Source organism: Drosophila persimilis, unplaced genomic scaffold (assembly GCF_003286085.1).
Source record: "Drosophila persimilis strain 14011-0111.01,24,50 unplaced genomic scaffold, DperRS2 tig00000000-arrow-pilon, whole genome shotgun sequence".
Classification (NCBI taxonomy): Eukaryota; Metazoa; Arthropoda; class Insecta; order Diptera; family Drosophilidae; genus Drosophila; species Drosophila persimilis.
In genome coordinates this window covers 3,211,213-3,233,533 of record NW_020825288.1, presented here as the reverse complement: position 1 = coordinate 3,233,533, position 22,321 = coordinate 3,211,213, and the positions used below count along the sequence as shown (strand labels likewise).

Below are 22,321 nucleotides of genomic sequence, written 5' to 3'. Positions count from 1 at the left end.
CGATGATTGCACAGCGAAGAGTCATTGAATTGGGAATATTTCATGATTTTCTCTCGTTTTCGGTCTCGGTTTCGGTTTTTGCATCAATTAATTTCGAGTGCCTGATTAATTAACATTCATTTCCCTCCCCTTGGTTCTCTCTGCAGTGCAAAAGGAGGGCGGCACCCAGCTGAAATTGATCATTGAATACCCGAACGATATCAAGGCCTTAATGAAGCCGATGCGGTAAGTATGGCCGTGGACTCCTCGGCGCATCTTCACCACTTAATGCATTTGTCTCCTGGCCCCATAATGAATCAAACTTTTGCCAACTTGTCGACGACACTTTTGCCCATTTTCCGAGTAAATAAAAATCCGCACATTTTCGCTGACTTTCGCGGCGGAGCGTCCGTCGCATGTCGATGGAAATTCCGACGTTTTGCTGTGAGCAAATTTAAAACATTTATGCACTTTTTAATGAGATTTAAACGCGTTGCCCTGGTCAATGTGTCCTTCGTCCTTCCACCTTCCACCTGCCACCTGCCACCTTCCACCTGCCATTGGCAAGCAAGCCACAACTCCGAAAGGACCTGCTGCTGGATGTGAAGCTGGAGCGGAGCTGAAGGTGGTTGCGGAGCCAGGACCTGGAGCAGCTGCCAAAGTGCAAAGTGTCCTTTTAATGCCATTCATTTGCAATTTAAATGAATGGGTGCTCGTCTCTTTTTTTTTAAATATTTTCTTTTTAATTGCAGTCCTCGCTTCGTGTGGGGCCTCGTGTACGTAATTAAGCTGGCACGTAACACTGCAGGTGCCCTGCTCCACACACCTCTCCCCCTCTGGCCACCGACTCAAAAGTGGCCACCCACGCAAATGCATTAAGCTGGTGACAGACGCCCGCAGTTTCTATTCAATTCATTCTGCGGCATGCAGCCCCTTGGCCTTTTTTTCTGCCACATTGTCACCTGTCTGATTTGCATTTCCACAGGTTTCCCAGGGACCAGCAAACGCTGCCCAATCATTTCTACTTCACGGACTACGAGCGACACACTGCCGAGATTGCTGCCTTCCACTTGGACAGGTGAGTGCCGCGCCCCCCCAGCGCCCTCCCCCACCCCATTGCCGGAATGCAACCAATCGATGCGCATCCGATGTAAATGTCTGGCAGAGCTGGTAGCACTTGTATTTATTTTTCATTTAATTTTCAATTATACGCAAATATTTATGCTGAAAATTTCATGAAATGCCACCACAACATCAGCAGGCGAGCCGCACAAATGAAAGAATACAAAAAATAAAATAAAATCGAAATCGAAATCAATTTGAAATATTCAATTAGGTAAACATAAACTGTATCTGAAGGGAATCGAATGCGGTGGTGCACGGGTGGGCTTTGTGTCTGTGGTCTGAAAAACAGTTTCAAATTTAATTTAAAAATATCCCAGAATATTCGTTTCAGATATTGCATATCAATATTCATTACGGCATTCCCAAGGATTATTACAGCTGGTCCGGCAATGCATCCCAGCCGGGAAATTCCCTTCTACATTTATGACTTTTTGGCGAAACAGTATTTTATTTGTCTGGTACCTGACAAAGCAATCAAATTAACCAATTTGTCGGCATTCGCTGGGCCTAAATTCGGCATTCAAATTTATGATACGTTTCGTTTTTTCGTTGTCAATTTGAAAGCCACAAGGATGCCTGACCTTCTGCGATTAGAAGGCGGCCCCAATAATCCCGGCACTCCTCCTCGGACGTCCTCGGACGCATGCTGAGGTCTTACCACAGTCAATTTATGTTCATTATTTATGATGGGCCGTCGCATAAAATAAAAAATGTTCATACATTTACCCTCTCGCACGGACACACACACACAAGGACATAAGGACATAAGGACAGGGGCCAAATGGCGCCATTAAATGATATTTAAGAATATTTTTCAAGCCAGCAGGGAAAGAGAGAGAGAGTGGGAGTGGGAAAAAAGGATATGGCGCCAACGCATGTAAATTATGTGGGCACATAACTTTGAACATCCCAGCGATCCCGACTCCGACTGCGACTCCGACTACGTGGCGACCCTTTCATGGCTAATTAACTTGGCCGAGACCATGGTCAGGCCAGGCCAGGCCGTGGCTGACATGTTCCCCCGTAATTTAGACTCCAAATTGTCTGCATAGTTAGCAGCTGCTTGCGTTTGACAAAACTTTGACAGCGAGGTTAATTGCCAGTTCGGGGCTCAGTCGAGTCCAGGCCCGTGCCCAGGTCGGGTGCTCCCCCGCTGGGCCATTTTTGAATTCAGATAAGGCGTCATAACTTGTGTAATTGTTGTGGCTGCCACACGCAGGCAAGCCCCCCCCCCGCACAGACACCACCTCCCCATAGATGGCCCCACCTGCAAGGGCAAACTTTGAGCTCAGCTTGGCCTGTCAGCCCCCTAATGGAGTGTGCCCCAACTTCTGGAGCGGCTGCTGCCAGACAATAAATATTCCCTCCATTTTCCGATGTTATTTTGTGGGCGAAACACTTTAAACCCTATTTCGAGGCAGAAAGGTGTCTAAAGATTTATGCAGTAATTGGATTTGAAATCTATTTTCTGTATTCCAATCAATCGGATTAAAGTTTTGTTTAAACAGCTTAAAATTGACGGGCACGCAATCTTTCAGTTACTGCCAGACATAGTTGCCTGGAAAAGTATCAGATGTGTCAGATGTGGCAGCCACGTGCAGCCAATTAACTCGATTGTTTTCGTTTTGGTTTCCTCAAGTGAATAAGGAAGTGAATATTCAACCGATTGTTTTTCCCCCGCTTCCACGGAATCTTTTGCTCCTTTCTTGATTACGCATTTCGCTTCACACTCCGAGATTTTCTCCATTTTTCTGTGCGTGAGTGTGTGTGTGTCTCCGCCATTAATAAAATGGAGATGTCTCGCTGGTTATTTTATTTGTTGTTTTCGGTGTATTTGCTGGCCATTTTATTAACCGCTGCTCGTTTTCTCTGGTTACAGGATACTGGGATTCCGGCGTGCCATGCCTGTGTCGGGCCGTACACTGAACATTACGACCGAAATTTATCAACTGGCCGAGGAGAATTTATTGAAGACCTTCTTTGTTTCGCCGTCGCTGAATTTATGCTTCCATGGCAAGTGCTCCTACTATTGTGACACCTCGCATGCCATCTGCGGCAACCCGGACCTGCTCGAGGGCTCCTTTGCCGCCTTTCTGCCCAACTTTGAGTCGGGAAATCGCAAGGTATGTACTACATTCTCTATCATCCCATGCCATGCCATGCCATGCCATGCCACATTCCACCACACAACCAGCATCCGGCATCCAGCACGCATGGGTCTTCGCTTGGATCTATCCACCTCATGTCTCTCATGGCTGCTGTCGTGGTCATGAGGACCTCGAACGGACCCAGCACTAGCCTCGGGCCGGGCTAAGTGGTTTTTGATTAATGCACGGCCAGCACTCAGCACTGCACAGCCAGATTACGATTTATGTGCTGTGGTTCGCCCGCTTTCATTACTAATTTCGTTCGCTTGGCCAGGCCAAATAACAAATCACTTTATTTACTCAGAATGTAGTATGTAGTATGTGTTGTGGCAACAGCAACAGCAACAGGTGAGCCATGGGGCTCCAGACAGCTCGATTGCCAGAACTACCTAAGCTCTCGGACCTCAACCTCAACCCAAGCCCAAACAGAAACCAAACCTAAACCAAATCCGACCCGACCCAATTAGGGAGCTCAAAGCATAAAAAATAGCTCACTTATAGAGAGGCAAAGAGGAGGTATTTTTAAAAAATTTCCTTTAATGGCTGGAGCTCGCAAAGAGGAGAAACTCTCTTTTAATTTACATAATTTGCTGTAAACTTTTTTTGTATCCTTTGTTTGTTTGTTTGTGAGACTCGCTTACCATTCGTTTCCCCGTCCTTTGGCCAGCCACTCGGCAGTTTCATTCATTCATTTGGCTGTTGAATTAGGAGCAAAATATTGTATCAGTTCTTCAGCGTCTGGTAGAGCGTTAAATGAAATGTATAAATGCAGGACTCGGACTCGGACTCGGACTCGGACTCGACTGTATACGATCTGGGTCTGTGACGTTAATAAATTCTAAAGTCCACTCCATCAAAACGGAGCAGATTTGGGAGAGAAAAAGGGACCGATTTTAAATGCAAATTACCGAAAAATTAAAGCCTTTTGCCGGACAGCGTCTCCAAGGCTATAAAAAGGGTTCATCCCCCCCTCCCGCACGTTCTCCCGTATTCTACCCACAATCAGGTCCTGCCCAGAGATTTTATTTTTAGTCTATTTTATACATTTATTTTTTTGGTATCCTTGCCCCGAGCCTCAAAGGAATAATTCTCTTTATTTCCCCCCTTTTTTTCCTTTTGCGGCTCGCTCTCAAAACAGTTTACAAGTAGAAAATGGTTAAGTGTATACTTGAGATTTAGCGTAAGGCGAAACTGTAAATTATGCACAAGAGATCATTTTTCTTTTCACTCCTCGTGCAGTTCCTCCTGCCTCCTGCCTTCACGTCCTTGTTACATTCTCTGTTTCCGTATCCGTATCCGTTTCGGTTTCCACTTTTTTCTCTGTTTTCTCTGTTAGGGTTTCCCATCGCCCTGAGGGCCCCAGTTGGCTAGAAGTAAACAACGAGCACAATTTTTTTGTTTTTTTCTTTGTAATAGAACAGAATTTTAATTAAGTTGCAAATTTGATTTGCACGCTTGTTAAATGCTTTGAGATTGCCGGAAGGGCTTGGTTGTGGAGAACAAAAAATGCCTTAAATGAGTGGAGAATCAATATGGCAGCAGCACTTGAGGTGCAAAGAGAAGAGGTTCCTCTCCAGCGGGTAAAAGTGAACAGCAGAATAATTGTCTAAAAGCCAGCTATGGAAAATTGTGGTACTCACTTTGCTGTTTGTTTGTTAACAAAAACGAAGGTTGACTGGGACACACATAGTAGCTTCACTTCTACTTCTACGACTACCTTTAGTCCCTTACATATTTATATTTTCATGTTTCCAATAGCATAATAATATTTGGTTTCATCTCAGTGTCATTTGTTACATCTGTGCGCTATAAATTTTAATTGGTCTGGCAGACACATTCATCAATTAACACATGAAATAATACATTCACATGAGCGAATCAGTTTAATATACGTATATCTCTTTCCTAGGCTCATTGGGGGATCATTTTGCATACAGAATTACAGCAAAAATTCTATTAAGTGCGTTCATCTTTAAGATACATTCAAGCAGGCGGCTGTGCAACTATTTGAAACAAAATTCATACCCATTTTGCATGGAGAATGCCACCAAAAATAGCCCCATTGAAGTCATTTCCCCCATTCTGCCATTTGCCATTACCATCTTTAAGTATCTTGCTCAGGTTTCGAGCATTTATCAAGGGCATTTAACGCGGTGCTAACAAAAATTGCAAATTGCTTTCCTCACATTTGCCGCATTCCGTTGCTTCCATCCGTATCTGCCCCCCTGGCCGCATCCTTATATAATTTAATTTTTCTTGATTTATGCATTTTTTGGAAGCTGACCTGCTGGGGTGGTGGGTGGAATGATGCAGCCAAGGGAAGGGTGGAAAAACTTTGCATTCTATGCAAAAAAAAAAACCAAAAAATTACCCTAAAAGACGGCGGATTTCCCTGCACCTTGCCCTTTCATTCCATTCCATTGCTGTCACCATTCTACCGTTAACTTACCTCACCTTTGTGCTTTATGTTTGCCTCTGCCGCTTCTGCTTTTGCTTCTTGTGCTTGTTGTTGTAGTTTGTTGCTTTTCCCGCTTTTCCAGCATTTTCCACAGTGTGTGTGTGTGGCGGGGAATTTGGCTTTGCTTTGCACCGATTGCTGCCGGTGGTGGCGGAGGTCGTGGTGGTGCTGCTGCTGCATTCTGAGACCGTTAACCCCCCCACGAGGCTTCCGGTCATTACACACTATGGTCACGCCACGCCCTCTATGCATAAAACGCCCAACGCGCTGAGCTTTTATTTTGCATTTTTCTCTCGCTTGCTCGCCCGCTCGCCCCGGACCTTGTTTTTTAATTCCTTTTTTATATATATATATTTTATATAATTTTTGTTGTTGCTGCTTCTGCGCCGCCTCGCGCTCCCGTTCCCGTTCCTGTTCTTGTTCCTGTTTCTGTTGCTGTTCCTGTTCCTCCATTGCGTTGTTGTTGTCCTGGGGCATGCCCCATGCCCCTCCTCCACATACAAATCTACCCCTTGGCCTGTCCAGGGTCGGAAGGTAAGTTGCGGTGGAAGGAAGGACCTCGGCCAAAGTCTAGCGGGAGACTAACTTTTATTGCCCTTCTGCTGGCCGGCAAATAATTTAATTTAAGCAAAATTAATTTCGCTGCAGTTGAAAGAATTCTCCAAAGAGAAAGCCATAAAGCCATAAAGCAAACTGCGAAATATTAATATTCTTACATTTTAACCGAATGGGTGCCTCGTGCTAAGACACGATGATTTCTGGGCGCATTTACTGTTTCCTACTGCTCCTCCGGAATGGAAATTGATTTTATGTTGCATTCTTGTCTGTTCTGCTCCTTCCACAGCTCTGGCGGCATCCTTGGCGACGCTCCTATCACAAGAGGAAGAAGGCTCAGTGGGAGACAGATGCCAATTATTGTGCCCTGGTATGTATTTCCCGATTCGAGGGATGGGGGGGAGGAAGAGGGAATGGACAATCAGCAAAAGGAGTGCCCTCCATTCGTGACTCGAAGGAACTCCGAGGAGCTCCTTCCGTTGCGGTTACTTTTATTTAATTTGCATTTAAACTCGATTGAAATGCAAATGTTTTTATTGTGGTCCGACCCGGACCCGGACACGGACCCGGACACGGAGTTGACTTAATTAAGACATCTCTGGCCAAGTAGAGTTCCATTTTCCTGTTTTGCATTCTCCCTCGCCTGGAAATTTCTCTGCCCTTGGATGCAACTTAATTTTGCATTTGATTTTCACCCTAAAACCCACTTAGGTCCGTGATATTCCACCCTACGACGAGGGCAGGCGACTGTACGACCTCATGGACATGGCCGTCTTTGATTTCCTCACTGGCAACATGGATCGTCATCATTATGAGACCTTCAAGTGAGTATATGGCGGGGTATCCTTTTTGGGGGAAAGGGAAGTTGTGGTGGGTTGGGGCTTAGCTGGATAGCACATGACTGTCCTTGGCATGGCAACTAATGCGATCGGTTTATTTCCGCACACATGGCTCCGTTGGCTTCCTGCCTCGCTGCCTCTCACTGTCTGGTTCTGGCTCTGGCTCTGGCTATGGCTGCTTTTAGCACGTTACGTATACGCCTCATATGCGGCCGCCTAAGCGCATGCATTTGGCAAGGATATGCCTGCACCTGCATGCCAAACAGCAACAGCTATTGCCATGGCCGCAGGAGCAACAGCCAGAGCAGTGCCACGGAAAGATATTCCCCAGCCTGTCTGGCAAAAGGTTACAAAACATCTCAGCCTCATAAGCCGCCGCTCCCACAGTCGGTACACCATCGATGCTGGCTCCGGGATGTGGTCGGGAACTGGCCAGCACTAGGACCAGGGAACAGGTACCAGGTGACTTGGCTGCTACTAAATTGTTTGTTATGCAAAAGCGTTTGTTGGGCTTATGGCGATGTCATCGCCGGTACGGCACCCTTCGCACCCATCGCACCCTGCTCACACATGACTGAGCCAATCCAATCCGAGCATCCGAGCATCCGTGCGGTGATTGCGTCTGAGTCTGGCACTTTTCCCCACATATTGCCAGGCAATTATCCAGGATATCTGCCAGGAGAAGGCTGATGGGGAGGCTGTTGGGGATGCTGAGTGCTGCATCCACTTTAATTCGGTCTTTCGGATCTTTCACATGCATTACAGAATCTATGGCAATGAGACGTTTCCCTTGCACTTGGACCATGGACGTGGCTTTGGTCGTCCCTTTCAGGACGAGCTCTCCATCCTGGCGCCCGTCCTGCAGTGCTGTGTGATCCGCAAGTCAACGCTGATCAGGCTGCTTGAGTGAGTATACCCTGAGAAAGAAAGGATAACACCCAAATCCAACACTGACCCTCTGAAATTGTTGTGTTTTTTTTTGTATTTTTATGTTTATTTCCACAAGGTTCCACAATGGTCCCAAGACGCTGTCGCAGCTGATGAACGAATCGCTGAGCAACGACCCGGTGAGTCCGGTGCTCTGGCAGCCACATCTGGATGCCCTCGATCGGCGCACGGGCATTATCTTGCAGAGCATACGGGATTGCATAAAGCGGAATCCCCCCGGTGAGGTGGACGCCTCCGAGAATGACCTGTCCTCATAGCGCTAGGAATGGAAATGGCGCGTGGCAGAACCAACAAAAGCATCCTAGAGCATTAGCTTAAACCCCTAGCTATTAGTTGCGTGTCCTGTGTGTTGTCCAATGATGAAACGGAAACGAAAACGGAGACGGAGACGGAATTTAACGTTAAAATTAATGGCAATCGATCTTTGTAAAAGATCAGATCAGCGTCCTAAGTGAAATATCTCCTTGAAGTGAAATATCTCTGTCTGCACATACCAAAAAGCCAGAAGCCAGATGCCAGAAATCAGAACCCAGCAAGAGCCAAGGCCAGAAATTAATTCACTCTAATGTTAGTTGATATGATTTTCCACCCCCATTTTTGTGTTGGCCCTGCCAGTTCGCCTGGTATGGGAGTTTACAGTGATTTGGCAATGAAAATTGAGTACCGCCCCCTTTATATCCATACCAATTTACACCACAGTGGTTGCCAAAAGTACACAAAAACTCGTAACTTGAGGGCAAGAGTAAAACTAACGCTGAACAAAACTAAACCCTACACTTTGCCAGCGTTTGCAGGAATGCAACTTCTTCAAAAGACTATAAACATAAAAAAGAAAACTGAAACTGAAACAGAAACTAAAACTAAAACGGAAACGGAAAATTGAAACTATTTTCTAAATATTTATTTATAATTTTTTCATACATTTTACATACAACTTTGATGTGCATACTTAGCGCGTATGCAAATTGCCAGCCCCTACCCCAACACCTACTCCTATACCTACCCCACAATTCGTAAGAAAAGTTGTTGCAAATTTAGTTGGTAAGTTAACATAACTTTATGATCGATATCAGGCGTAGCTTTATCCGGATCCGGTGGGTGGGCAACCGTCCTCCTGGGTCCCTCCTCTTAGTTAGTCCAATTAGTTCCAGCGAAAATCATGTACTTCACCATGTGGGAAACAAAACAAAACAAAAACACACTACTGTTAAAAAAACTAATTATGATTACCGAGTATATGTATAACTAAGTTACATTTGTTATTTTTATTATTGTAACATCTTTGAATTGTACCTTATGATGTGGTTGCAGAGAGAGAGAGAGAGAGAGATCGAGAGATCTATCTCTGTATAACTTGTTTGTTGGTCCAGAGACACAGTGTGAACAGAGTGAGGAAAAAACGATTGACGGGAAGAATACAAAAATTGTGTTAGAATTAGTAAAAATTTTAGTGACAATTACAGAAAATAATTAATAAAAAAGTACCAAAGAAAATTTAAAGCGGTCTTGTTATTTCTTGGCCCTTGAATATTTTCAGTGTATACGAGCTTTGCAAGTCTTCCAGCTTTGCAGGGCAGTGTAAGAACGGTGTCTGGAGAGAGCTTTCTCTCTCCTGCTGTGCTTGAGCTTTCTGCTCATCGATCGACGCTCAATTCTGTACAGTAAATCGCGCTGTTTGGCGCTCTCCGATAATGCTCTGTTCTCTTCTGGAGGCCCCAACCGGCGGGGGGTCAGTCACTGCTTTTTTGTTACTCGTGCGAGCACGTTGTGTCCAATTTTTATTCGCATTCCACGCCTTATCAACTAATTGCTGATGTGAGTTCCTCTTATTTATAGTTTGTTAATTCAATTATGTTTTTTTTTTGCTTTACACCGGTATTTTAATTGAATTAAAGAGACAAGTGTCAAGTGTTCGAGCATAAATATTATCGCTGAAGGTTATATAATCGCAAATCAGTGTCCAAGTGCTGCTGCCTGTCCATAAGTGTGGTGCTCCAGCTAAGACCACATCAGACAGTGGCTAATCAATTGTATGATGCAAGTGAATATCAATTTATGGCAATGCAACTTACGTGGCCTGATCTGATGCCCTAAGCACAGGGTATAATGATATTAGCCAGTTGTTTAAAGAGAAGGTGCTAACTTCTCCGATCTTTCACTATGTAAAAATTCTTTAACAGCCAACAATAGTATCTTATTGAATCTGCTGACAGTTCATTCTTTCTGTTAAACACAGAACATATTTATTTACTTCTAAAAATAAAAATATGTATATATATTTAAAAAGTTTAGAGAAGTTTTATCAACAATCGGATGATTGAATGATCTGCAAGGGTATTAAAAGCTAGACTTCCTTTCATGTTCTATATATGTAGATATACTCTTTCGTCTGGAAAACACACCATAAAGAAAGCAGGCGAATCAACATAACAGAATTTATGCAAATGCCGCACCTAATCCACTTCCGTCCACAATCCCACATTAGAAAATGCCCAACGCCATTGTGGACCTACGCTCGGACACCGTCAGCCAGCCCACGGCTGAGATGAGGGCCCGCATGGCCACGGCCGTCGTCGGGGACGATGTCTACGGGGAGGATCCCACCATCAACGAACTGGAGGCGAAGACAGCGGCCATTTTTGGCAAGGAGGCCGGGCTCTTTGTGCCCAGCGGCACCATGGGAAATCTGCTGGCAAGTGAGTGGCAAGAGATGCACATAAATAACACGGCTCTCAGCCTCTCCATGGGATGGGGACGGACGGTGGAGTCGCTTATGTTTATTAGTTTAAAGTGCGGCCAGTTTCGGATTACAAAAGCCAGGGGCAGCCACCAGAAATGAGGCAAACAAGAAAAAGGAAAAGAAACCAAAAGAGCGAGGCAGAAACAAGAAAGCAGAGCTCATATCATGCATCAGGTACATTATCGTAAAGGTTAAGGGCGCCCATAAACATAACATTAATTTTTATAGACTTTAATATTAGACGTGGACGTGTGCCACATTCAACAGAATGTATACCTAAAGAAGTGGATAGATGGGAGTGGTGATGGGGATGGGGATGGGGATGGGGATGGAACGGGAGCAGCCTCAGGACTGGGAGTGCCTCCTGGAAATTTATGCGTCCGCTCAAAATTAATATTTCTAATGGAATTTGAAATTTGCATTTCATTCAAAGAGAATGCACCGAGACTTATGATTGTGCTAATTTTTCACGAGGGTCGTTCATTGGGTATGCAGGGGGAGAGCCTTTCCTTTCCAGGAGTCATCTCTTATAGGTTTTTATTTGCCTCGAGGTGCTATTCACATTTGTTGACCGATTTTCCTATAATATCTTTCGTATAGAAGCCAGGCCGTGCGTTTTTTCTATAGAGGCAGCACAAAATTTAAGCATTACTCCATTTGATTCAGAGACTGAATCTTGAATGAATTGTTTTGTGGGGACTCTGCATGAATATTTAATACCAGTTCAATTACCGCCCCTCGCAAGCTAAGTGAATACTCGAGCATTTCTTTGTAATCCCCACAGTTATGGTTCATTGCCACAAGCGCGGCGCGGAGGCCCTTGTCGGCGATTTATCGCACATCTTTCTGTACGAGCAAGGTGAGACCTGGATCCCTGGATCCCGCAGAGGAGAAGTAGCAGGAGCAGTAGCAGAAGCAGGGAACAAACATTGACTGTGTGTATTCATTAATCACATTTAGGGGGAGCCTCACACCTGGCTGGCGTGCAATTAGCTACGCTCAAGAACGAGCCCGATGGCACCTTCTGCCTCACGGAGCTGCGACGCCGGATCCGTCACGACGACTACCACGAGCCCATCACCTCGCTGGTGGTGGTGGAGAACACGCACAACATCTGCGGCGGCAAGGTGATTCCTCTGGCCTTCCTCGACGAGCTGGCCAATCTCTTGCGACAGCCAGGAGTGGGTTGTGCACCCATCGCACTGCACATGGACGGGGCCCGGGTGTTCAATGCAGCTGCCGCCTTGGGCGTCAGCGTGGCGCGCATTTGCCGGGACTTTGACTCGGTTTCCATTTGCCTCAGCAAGGGCTTGTCCGCACCGGTGGGCTCTGTGTTAGTCGGATCCCAGCGGTTCATTTCACAGTGGGTTTCCTCTATCTCTGAAGTCACCTTCGATGCCAGCTAATCCTCTTTCTGTGTCTCCGTTTCTGGTTTCTCGTAGAGCTCGTCGTCTGCGCAAGGCCTTGGGTGGGGGCATGCGGCAGGCGGGAATACTAGCTGCTGCCGGCCTGGTGGCTCTGGAGGAGGTTGTGCCGCTGCTTGGCAAAGATCACGTGCGGACAAAGCGAATTGCAAATGGTAACTATCTAATTGGGATCTATCTATTTATCTATTCATTCCATTCACTAACGAACTCTTCCATCAGCCATACATAACCTACAGAGTCCCAATATCACTGTAGACTTGGACACTGTCCAGAGCAACATTCTCCTGATCGAGATCAAGCGATCTCAGCTGACGGGCAGTGAGTTTGCCGAGCGCCTGGCCCAGGTCGAGCCCGAGGAACTGGCAGCTGGAGTGACGGCCAAGGATGGCTCCGGGATTGTCCTGAAGGCCAGTGCTCGCGACTGGGCCTTTGCCCGAGTGGTGCTCTATCACCAGGTGGACGACGAGCAGGTGGAGCTGGCCATCAAGAAGCTGACCTACGTCATCGGGCAGTACGACCAGCGGTGGCCCCGTTCGTAAAGAGGAATGCGTTCCTTTGAATGCGGAATGGAAAGACAAACATAATTAGATTCCAGTTTTCCAGTTTTTCGTTTAATTAAAGAGGATAAAGAAATGCCCAAATTTGTATTACTGCCCCTCGAGTGGGTTCAAGCTGCGTTTACATTCACGCATGACCGGGTCCGAAGCAGCTCCATCGATGCTGATGGACAGACAGTCATCCGTTCTCCGTTCTCCGTTCTCCGTCCTCCTTTCTCCTGCCTTTCCTTGTGTGTCTGCATGAATGCCCGGCTGAATGAAATAATAAAATTATTTAAAAAATATTATTGTCAATTCTGCGATGTGCTCATCGATTTAAAAGCCTTCGGCCAAGGGCATCCCTTGGGCGCCACAGCTACAACTACAGCTCCTCCGGGGCTCTGCTCTATCCTGGATGTTGGACATTTGTGATTTATAAGCAAACTTATCGGAATGCGCTCAAAATGATTACGTTACGGCGGATGGATACCAGGGCTCGGCATCCTTACAATAGATTAGAGCCGGGCGCTCCTTGGGGCTGAGTGAATGGCATCAATAAGAGGCGGGATTTCGGTGTAGGACGCCCTTTGTCCTGGCCGGCATTGAAATGTTATATTTTATAAATTATGCTCCGCCAAATGAAACGAAATTCAATTAGAGAAATTGCTGAAGCATTTGATAAATTGAAATTGAATTGACTCGACCAAAGTTGCCAGCTTTGTCTGCCGGCCCTACACTCCCTCCCTCAGCAGCCTCTGCGCTGGATTAATGTAAAGGAAAAGTCATCTCCCAAAATGGCAAGTAATTACAGATCCGGATTTCGAGCGATTCTATCAACTTTCAGATGCATTTGATTTTCCATTAGTTGAGCCTAAAAGTATGCACTTGCCTTCGTACAAAAGCACACACGCGAGCTTTTGAAATGAGAGTGAGAGAGCGGGAGAGAATCTATAAATAGCTGCCAAACACGCGACGCTGCCTTGGGTGTGAAAATGCCTGTTTGCTGTTATTGCTTCCCTGCCAGAAACTCTCTCCCCATCGTTATCATCATGATTGTTGTTGCCTTTGTAATTGGCGACGTCATCTCATCCCCTACTTTAGCTTTTGACAGTGCTTTAGTCCTACGATTTGCAACGTGTCAGGATGGCCGAGCGGTCTAAGGCGCCAGACTCAAGATATCAACAGTCTTGCCCTTCCCAGAAGGGTCGTTTGTATGAGCGTTCTGGTCCTCTCTGAGGGCGTGGGTTCGAATCCCACTTCTGACAAATCATCTTTTTTTTGTATCATTTTTATTAGTTTTCTTCTTTTTCTAAAATGCTTTAAAATTTATTTTATGTATGTATGCTCGATTAGTTGAGATCAATTTACAATATAACTATGTACATATTATGTATTACCAATTAATGTCGTTTTTTTTTAATGTAAATTTACATTATTTTATAATTGCATTTCGTTAGCCATTAAAGCAGTTTTTCTAAGGATGCTCCTGACATAATTGCATGTACTTTCGGCTCTGTAAACATTAAATACCATTTCTAGCCAATTACCGTAATTAAATCTACGGACGGACAAGGCTACAGTATGTACTGCATTCAATTATGTAACACACGCGTTTAAACAAATGAATTGCTTCTAATGAACTATTTAAGCGAATATTTCACTTTGGGCGTATGTGGCCGTGCCCCCGTGCCCCTGCCTGTGCCTGCGACTGCATTTGATTTAGTTAAAGTTTAAGTAATTTAATTATGCATTTACACGGTCGACATGTCCAATTAAGTAAAGCGACGTTACGTTAGTATTTGTTTTAATTTTGTAGGGATTTTCAATTCAAATTCGCCTCTTAATGGCCATTAGCATGTTTATTATCGCGCCGAGCGTATCTCAGGCTTTATTGGCACTGCCGCGCCGCGTTTTATGGCACGTGCCAGGAATCGGAGCAAAAGTGTTTCATATGCCTTTGTTATATGCGCGATACATGATGAATGGGCTCCTTGCTCCTATAAAATATGATGGAAAAACGCCATTCCCTCATTATGGCAGTTGAGGAGCATTGGCGTGCTACACTTTTTCCCCTCCTTTGCTCGGCCAACTTAAACGACAAACTGTCATGGAATAAAGTCGTATACCCCGGGCCGAAGGAGCCGGCTGGGATTGTGCTGCGGCATAAATTGAAATTTGCATAAAATGGCGCTGGCTCCAGGTCCAGCCCCCCACATCGAGGCGTGGAAACAAAATGATAATTCAATTTCAATAAACCCATGGAAATCGGATCTGTAACGGGTTTACTTTCTCTCATGTTGTCGGTACACTTGGAGCACTCTTTTATGGAATGTTTTCGTTTGATGGGTTTTCGGGTGCTCTAATTTAATTAATTGCATGCGCCTAACTAAAGTCAAACAATTTCCGCATTTAATCAACGAGAAAGCAAACGAATGACTCACAGACGAAGGCAAAGGAAGAGCGAGCCATAAAGGATACGGGATACAGGATATCGGGTGGTATGGCGGCATGGCGTCGGTGTGGCTGTAAGTCATGCGAACTCATTTCGAAAATTAAGCAAATGTGCTCAAGTATAGGTGGCTGTAGGTGTGTGTGTGTGTGTGCGTGTGTGTGTGTGTGATTGTGTTGGCGTGTGTGTGTGGCTGTATGCTTTTCTCGGAGTATGTGTTTTCCTGTGGTTTTTCCCGGGTTTTGTGGGGGCGTGTCCGGGTGCGCATAACGTGATTTCTGCCAATTTCACAAGGCAGCAAATTGATGATGAGCTAATGCTTCGAAAATTATTGGCAAGAAATATAATAGGTTTACGTCGCGTTCAAGCTGCGAGCATTTAAAGTACTCACGAGCACAGGAGAAAAGGAGGAACAGTCGTGGCTATGGGTTCTTAATGAACTCTGAAATCCCTTTAATTTAACCGATCATCAGTAAAATGTATTAACATGTCTGCAACAGACTGCAACATAGTATAATTTAAGAACAAACACAATAACCATAAAATCCCAGTGTTTGTTGGGTATTCGTCTATCAATCATTGACCGAATTGGGGTTAGCCAAATCGTAAAAGTGTGGTTACTTCCAAATTAGACTATTGATTACCAAAAATGATTAAAGAAATCAAAAATTGACGTATCAGGAAGGTTCATTAGCTGTCAATAACAATAAATCGATTAAAAGATGTGTTCTTCCGACTACCGAGAAATTAGGCTGCTTCTTCCTTATCGGGGGTGTTTCTGTGAACTTGAATATTTTTGTTTCAGTCCAAGCAACTACACCTACTGGTGCTTTATAGATAGCCTTATCACAAGGCACTAGGCGTTAGTTGAGTAGCGTTAATCGAATTAGTATGGGCATGGTGAACGTTATGGTTCTCCGCTTGTCTGAGAACTGCTCGTGGCCAGTGCCGTTCAACTGATTATCAGGATTATCAGCGTCTGATAGAGCTGCGCTCGCTGGCAGTCGAGTTCGCCGTATTGCATCGCTCACGGACTTGGATCTATTCCACTCCCAAATACCCAGTCAGGAGGATCTGTTGTGTCGCACGGACATGGGAAAGTTTTTACAGGCTCTCACTAATGGAAAATTATGATCACTCAAGATTAAGTCAGTAAGTCCTGGCCAACACTGTGCTTTTGGATCGTCTTCGCCTGCATGCAGGGCGATGGTGGTGTGGCAGACAGTGTCCTATCCTCGCCATTGTCGCAGCCTCTCTCGAGACTCTCCTTTTCCGTGCACAGCTTTCCGTTCTAACTTCCAGAACAGAAACAATTTTTCATACCAATTTTCATTCACCTACTAAAATATGGTAGGCCTACTCTCTTGTGGTTATTGAAAAAATATTCTCTCACTTTATCCAACTTTAATGATGTTAATGATATTCGATCTCAGATGCTGAAATGTTGGTCTGACTTTGGGATCTGTATTTTGATGTTATGTGATTTACGCTATCATTGAGGGTTTTTTGAGTGATCCATGATCCCGGGTGAGCCCCCAAATGACAAAGATGCAAACCTGGCTTCAGTCGGCGCTGATGGGGACGGACAGACGGACGGACGGACAGACAGACAGGGCTCAATCGACTCGGCTATTGATGCTGACCAAGAATATATATACTTTATGGTGTCGGAAACGATTCCTTCTGGACGTTACACACATCCACTTTTACCACAAATCTAATATACCCCAATACTCATTTTGATTATCGGGTATAAAAATGTAGAAGGACCTTTGGCTTGTGTGTCTCACCAATAAGATTTGTAATTGGAAAAAAAATCACCATGGATTAGATAAGCAATTTTTATTTCGATTATTTAGAAACAGGTGTCCGCTGTACGCATACGTCAAATCAGTAGCTCTTCTTAAAAGCTACTTGAGATTGTACCTCTTGAGAAGCTCCTAAATGACTTGGCGATGAGTAATGTGCCAATTCATACACCGAACTTTCTGAAAATCGAAAAATCTCGGTTTTTTCGCCAATTGATAGGCTATTAGACTCCGAGAACAAGCCTGTCCATGCAACAGGCTCAAACGATCTTCATTTCCTTCCTATTGCAGCTGGATGATAAAATAGTCAGATTCTATTTTCTATTTCGTATTCTAATGTTTTTCTCAGTACACTACGAAATTGCTCGTAGTGTTCTCCTTCTGTTACCAGAGCGTAAAGTTAGAAAAGGGTAAATGTTTGCTTTAAGTATCTTCAAAAACAATAACTATTTTTTAACATGGGGGATTTTGCGACTACCTAGAACTTCTACTGATTGCTCATTGATTCGGATTTTCGTCTGAATTCAAATTTTTTCTACTTACTGATATTTATAATCGGCTGGAAGGCTGAAGCACTTCTTGATATCGCTTATCTCTAGATTGCCTTCGAAGTTTTCATATAAAGTAACTGGCAAAATGTCGAAACGGCAGCATTCGAAAAAGTATTAGCATGGTGAACGTGTTATGCAGTCTGTTGGTCTGCGGACTGGTACTCGTCAGTGCCGAGCAACTGAAAGACGGAGATGTCCTGCAAGATTACCAGCGGCTGACGGGGCTCCGCTCACTGGGAGTCGAGTTTGCCGAACACTTTCGAAATGCATCGCTCACGGACTTGGATCTATTCCAGTCCCGAATACCCAGTCAGGACGATCTGTTGTGTCTCGCAGACATGGCGCAGTTCATGCAGGCGCTCACTGCTGGAAAATTATGGGCCCTGAGGAGTAAGTAAATAATGAAAATTATATTCAAGTGAATTCGAACTGAAGTTGATGAATTTTGTGAGCAGTGATCGATGCTTGGGGCTCCATTCCGTCTGGACTGCTGTATGGTAACCTCGTCGATTTTGGCAATTTCGATGAATGTATCAAGATCAGCAAAGAGATTACCAGTAGTCACAGCATAAATGGAAAATACTGCTTTCTCAACGTGTCCTTTAGTTCCCTGCCTCAATATGTTTCATTACTAACCAACCAATACAAGATCGCATCATGCTTTCCGACTTCGTGCTCTGCGGCAACCATGAATGCGCTTTTGGAACAATTAATGCAGAAAATATTAAACTCAAACAGCATAAACATACAAATCCGAGAGGACAGCTGCCAGACAAGTGAATCGAAACCCTGGGGTGGAATGACCATTTTCACAGTGTAAGTTAGACCGTATCATAACCAAATTCTGTGACTCACTCTATAGATTGCAGTGTGCTTCTTGGCTTGATGGGTACTATAGTGGGTCTATGCACGCTCTACGACTACTTTCTGTGCCAGGATCAGAGTGAGTACCGGAGAGAACAGAATGATGTACAAAATGGTTTACCTCGTATTTTGCCTTCCAGGTAGTATCCCTGTGACTGTGAAGATTTTCTCGGCACGGGTCAGTTCTCGTGCCATTTTCCGCATTGTCGACAGCAAATCGAATCCGAACGTGATCAGTTGTCTTGATGGGATCCGCTGCATGTCCCTGTTTTGGGTGGTTCTTGGACATGGAGTCGGATATTCTGTAGGCGATCCGAATATAAATAAACTACGCACAGTGTTGGTCAGTCCACTAATCATTTTATTATTCATCATTTTTTATGACGTTTGTAATTTTCTAGTGGCTTGAAGAACCATTTTCAAGCTTTATTCTGTACGCATATTTCTCGGTGGATTCATTTTTTTTTATTGGTGGTCTGCTAGTTTCAATGGTTGTCCTTCGATCAATGGAGAAGTAAGTATTCGAACTATTTTAAGTCCACCAACACTCATAGCCAACATTCTAACAGATCCAAGGGAAAGCTGAATGTGCCAATGATGTATCTTCACCGCTTCATACGTATTACCCCTATCTTGGCAGTGGCCATTCTTGTCTACGTGAATCTGATTACTGTTGTCGCCGACGGACCGCTCGGCTATATAGAGTACCGCGACAAAGAAGCCTGTGAAAAGGGCTGGTTCTGGACGCTGCTGTTCGTGCAGAATTATGCAACAAGCAATGCTGTAAGTCATAGATCTTAGCTCCTACCAATTGATACGATTACCTTTTTTAAGTGCTTAGATCATACCTGGTACTTGGCAGTGGATATGCAACTATACATAATCTCTCCGCTTCTGCTGATTGCTCTGTATAAATGGGGCAAAAAGGCAGCTGCTGGCATTGTAGTGCTGTTGCTTCTAGTCACGACCTGCCTCTTTGTCACGATGATGGTCAACAATGAATCAATGCTCACGAAGTAAGTCCACGATCTTTCTATTTGCATTTGAAGTTATTAAGCCTCATTTAATTCAGGAATGGAAGTAAAGGAGGTGATGGTGTGGATGTCTATGGATCCACACACACGCATGCGGGTCCATGGCTGACTGGATTTCTCTTCGGGTACTTCTTGCACCTGAATCGTGGAAGGAAGTTCCAGCTAGGCCGGATTATCGTGTGGTCTGGATGGCTGCTAAGCCTGGCCATGATCTTCACCTCAATCTTTGCCATGTATCCCGCATCCAAGTTTAGGGCTCCTCCTCTGACCATACTCGAGGAGTCTCTCTACTACACGCTTACCCGGGTGGGCTGGCCCCTAGCGCTGTGTTGGATCGTTTTTGCCTGCATGCAGGGCCATGGCGGTCTGGCAGACAGCTTCCTATCCTCGCCATTGTGGCAGCCTCTCTCGAGACTCTCCTATTCCGTGTACATCTGGCATATGTTCACTCTGGAAGTAAACAGCAGAATTCTACGGACCAATACATATTTTTCGAACTACAATTTGGTAAGTTTTGTTTCAGATAGTTGATAGAAACTAGTGGATTATAACAAATGTATAATATTTTATGCTTTGCAGATGCTTAATTTCTGGTCTGTCATTGGGATCACTGTTTTGATGTCGTATGTGCTTTATGTTATCATTGAGGCTCCTTTTGGCGGACTCGATAATCTTCTACGAACCCGGCAGCCACGAGCTCCAAGCGAACAAAAGCAGTCGTCAGTAGATGTCCAGCAGGATCAGATGAATGACGGAAGGAATCTGGATGAACCTGAAGAGCCTAAGGAAGAAGCCACAACGACTGTTTCAGAATAGTTACATGTAAGATGCTAATCTTCGTGTTTTGTCTTTCCCATATTTAGATCCAGTATGGTTTTCTTGTATTCAATGACTTTTCGCGGACCAGACATGTTTAAGTTTGCTATTAAGTTAAGACTTTGATATTAGCTCTTACAAATAACTATTCGACATTTGTCCGGGTGCGCATAACGGGATTGCTGCCAATTTCACAAGGCAGAAAATTGATGATGAGCTAATGCTTCGAAAATTATTGGCAAAAAATATAATAGGTTTACGTCGCGTTTAAGCTGCGAGCATTTAAAGTACTCACGAGCACAGGAGAAAAGTCGGAACAGTCGTGGCTATGGATTCTTAATGAACTATGAATTCCCTTTAATTTGAACGATCATCAGTCAAATGTAACAGACTGTAACATACTATACTTTAAGAACAAAATATCTTATCTGGATAAGTCCTCACACTAACACAAACACAATAACCACTGTTCGTTGGGTATTCTCCTATCAATCATTGACCGAATTGCGGTTAGCCAAATCTTAAAAGTGATTACCAAAAATGATTAAAGAAATCAAAAATTGACGTATCAGGAAGGTTCATTAGCTGTCAATAACAATAAATCGATTAAAAGATGTGTTCTTCCGACTACCGAGAAATTAGGCTGCTTCTTCCTTATCGGGGGTGTTTCTGTGAACTTGAATATTTTTGTTTCAGTCCAAGCAACTACACCTACTGGTGCTTTATAGATAGCCTTATCACAAGGCACTAGGCGTTAGTTGAGTAGCGTTAATCGAATTAGTATGGGCATGGTGAACGTTATGGTTCTCCGCTTGTCTGAGAACTGCTCGTGGCCAGTGCCGTTCAACTGATTATCAGGATTATCAGCGTCTGATAGAGCTGCGCTCGCTGGCAGTCGAGTTCGCCGTATTGCATCGCTCACGGACTTGGATCTATTCCACTCCCAAATACCCAGTCAGGAGGATCTGTTGTGTCGCACGGACATGGGAAAGTTTTTACAGGCTCTCACTAATGGAAAATTATGATCACTCAAGATTAAGTCAGTAAGTCCTGGCCAACACTGTGCTTTTGGATCGTCTTCGCCTGCATGCAGGGCGATGGTGGTGTGGCAGACAGTGTCCTATCCTCGCCACTGTCGCAGCCTCTCTCGAGACTCTCCTTTTCCGTGCACAGCTTTCCGTTCTAACTTCCAGAACAGAAACAATTTTTCATACCAATTTTGATCCCGGGTGAGCCCCCAAATGACAAAGATGCAAACCTGGCTTCAGTCGATGCCCCATCAGTTGAATGTTGTTGTTGTTGAAGTGCATAAAAAACCAGCCACTGCGACTGCTTCGGAAAATAATTATTTATATACTTTATTATTAAAATAATATGTATATCCAGTTTATCATATAATTAAAATAGTTCATTCGACAGAACGAAGCGTTTCCAACCCTCATGGGAAACCCTTATATGGGTAAATCAAAGAAAAAATAATGTAGAAGGACCTTTGGCTTGTGTGTCTCTCCAATAAGATTCGTACTTGGAAAAAAATCCCTTTCTACTTTATCACCATGGATTAGATAAGCAATGTTTTGTTCCGATAACTTAGAAACAGGTGTCCGTAGTACCCAAACGTAAAATCAGTAGAACCACTTGAGATTGTACCTCTTGAGAAGCTCCTAAATGACTTGGCGATGAAAATCGAAAAATCTCGGTTTTGATCGCCAATTGATAGGCTATTAGACACCGAGAACAAGCCTGTCCATGCAACAGGCTCAAACGATCTTCATTTCCTTCCTATGGTAGCTGGATGATAAAATAGTCTGATTTTATTTTCTTATTTAAAGGTGTGCAAAATTAATGTTATTCTCAGTGTATTTTGAGCCGTACACTACGAAATTGCTCGTAGTGTTCTCTTTCGTTGCATTTTCGAGTTTATATCGAGTAAGGGAAGGCTCGGCCAGTCTTTATTGTCAAGACACAGTGGAAGAGAGATAAGGAACTTTGTTACAGTTACAAAAGCATATAGTTAGAAAACGGTAAATGTTTGCTTTAAGTAT

At 44.3% G+C, this 22,321-nt stretch overlaps 3 protein-coding genes and 1 non-coding gene across 6 annotated transcripts in view; all 4 read left to right on the top strand.

The window, feature by feature from the left end:
- LOC6595016 (extracellular serine/threonine protein CG31145) overlaps nucleotides 1-8,915 on the top strand; it is a 29,018-nt gene extending 20,103 nt beyond the window's left edge. For 2 of the 3 annotated variants that reach the window (XM_026984317.1, XM_026984319.1), the window contains 8 exons: nucleotides 147-225; nucleotides 965-1,057; nucleotides 2,984-3,227; nucleotides 6,235-6,243; nucleotides 6,554-6,634; nucleotides 6,976-7,088; nucleotides 7,869-8,009; nucleotides 8,110-8,915. In XM_026984317.1, coding sequence (XP_026840118.1) covers nucleotides 147-225; nucleotides 965-1,057; nucleotides 2,984-3,227; nucleotides 6,235-6,243; nucleotides 6,554-6,634; nucleotides 6,976-7,088; nucleotides 7,869-8,009; nucleotides 8,110-8,308 — 959 coding nt within the window. In that variant the 3' untranslated portion in view covers nucleotides 8,309-8,915. The remainder of the gene's footprint in view (nucleotides 1-146; nucleotides 226-964; nucleotides 1,058-2,983; nucleotides 3,228-6,234; nucleotides 6,244-6,553; nucleotides 6,635-6,975; nucleotides 7,089-7,868; nucleotides 8,010-8,109) is intronic. The other variant, XM_026984320.1, reaches the window with a different exon arrangement.
- A 910-nt stretch (nucleotides 8,916-9,825) lies between these two features.
- Nucleotides 9,826-12,853, top strand: LOC6595017 (probable low-specificity L-threonine aldolase 2). The gene is made up of 6 exons (XM_002020134.2): nucleotides 9,826-9,866; nucleotides 10,537-10,747; nucleotides 11,576-11,650; nucleotides 11,752-12,154; nucleotides 12,234-12,370; nucleotides 12,438-12,853. Exons 2-6 carry the CDS (start codon nucleotides 10,540-10,542, stop codon nucleotides 12,755-12,757), a joined length of 1,143 nt encoding a protein of 380 aa, XP_002020170.1. The 5' UTR covers nucleotides 9,826-9,866; nucleotides 10,537-10,539; the 3' UTR covers nucleotides 12,758-12,853.
- Nucleotides 12,854-13,891: 1,038 nt separating this feature from the next.
- Nucleotides 13,892-14,019, top strand: Trnal-caa. Its single transcript has 2 exons — nucleotides 13,892-13,929; nucleotides 13,975-14,019. It is a non-coding gene; the product is annotated as a tRNA-Leu (tRNA).
- A 3,646-nt stretch (nucleotides 14,020-17,665) lies between these two features.
- LOC6595019 (nose resistant to fluoxetine protein 6) lies at nucleotides 17,666-20,914 on the top strand. Its single transcript, XM_026991450.1, has 9 exons — nucleotides 17,666-17,952; nucleotides 18,018-18,378; nucleotides 18,432-18,505; nucleotides 18,567-18,769; nucleotides 18,828-18,940; nucleotides 18,996-19,209; nucleotides 19,261-19,442; nucleotides 19,499-19,967; nucleotides 20,040-20,914. Exons 1-9 carry the CDS (start codon nucleotides 17,682-17,684, stop codon nucleotides 20,274-20,276), a joined length of 2,124 nt encoding a protein of 707 aa, XP_026847251.1. The 5' UTR covers nucleotides 17,666-17,681; the 3' UTR covers nucleotides 20,277-20,914.
- Nucleotides 20,915-22,321: the final 1,407 nt, after the last annotated feature.

What these genes read in the sequence shown, in the direction of transcription:
- LOC6595017 (XM_002020134.2), top strand. Translation starts at nt 10,540, where the DNA reads ATGCCCAACGCCATTGTGGACCTACGCTCGGACACCGTCAGCCAGCCC. An exon ending in CATCTTTCTGTACGAGCAAG is followed by an intron (nt 11,651 to 11,751) that starts GTGAGACCTGGA and finishes AATCACATTTAG; the next exon opens with GGGGAGCCTCACACCTGGCT. An exon ending in GACAAAGCGAATTGCAAATG is followed by an intron (nt 12,371 to 12,437) that starts GTAACTATCTAA and finishes CTCTTCCATCAG; the next exon opens with CCATACATAACCTACAGAGT.
- LOC6595019 (XM_026991450.1), top strand. Translation starts at nt 17,682, where the DNA reads ATGGTGAACGTGTTATGCAGTCTGTTGGTCTGCGGACTGGTACTCGTC. An exon ending in AATGAATCAATGCTCACGAA is followed by an intron (nt 19,443 to 19,498) that starts GTAAGTCCACGA and finishes CATTTAATTCAG; the next exon opens with GAATGGAAGTAAAGGAGGTG. An exon ending in ATTTTTCGAACTACAATTTG is followed by an intron (nt 19,968 to 20,039) that starts GTAAGTTTTGTT and finishes TATGCTTTGCAG; the next exon opens with ATGCTTAATTTCTGGTCTGT.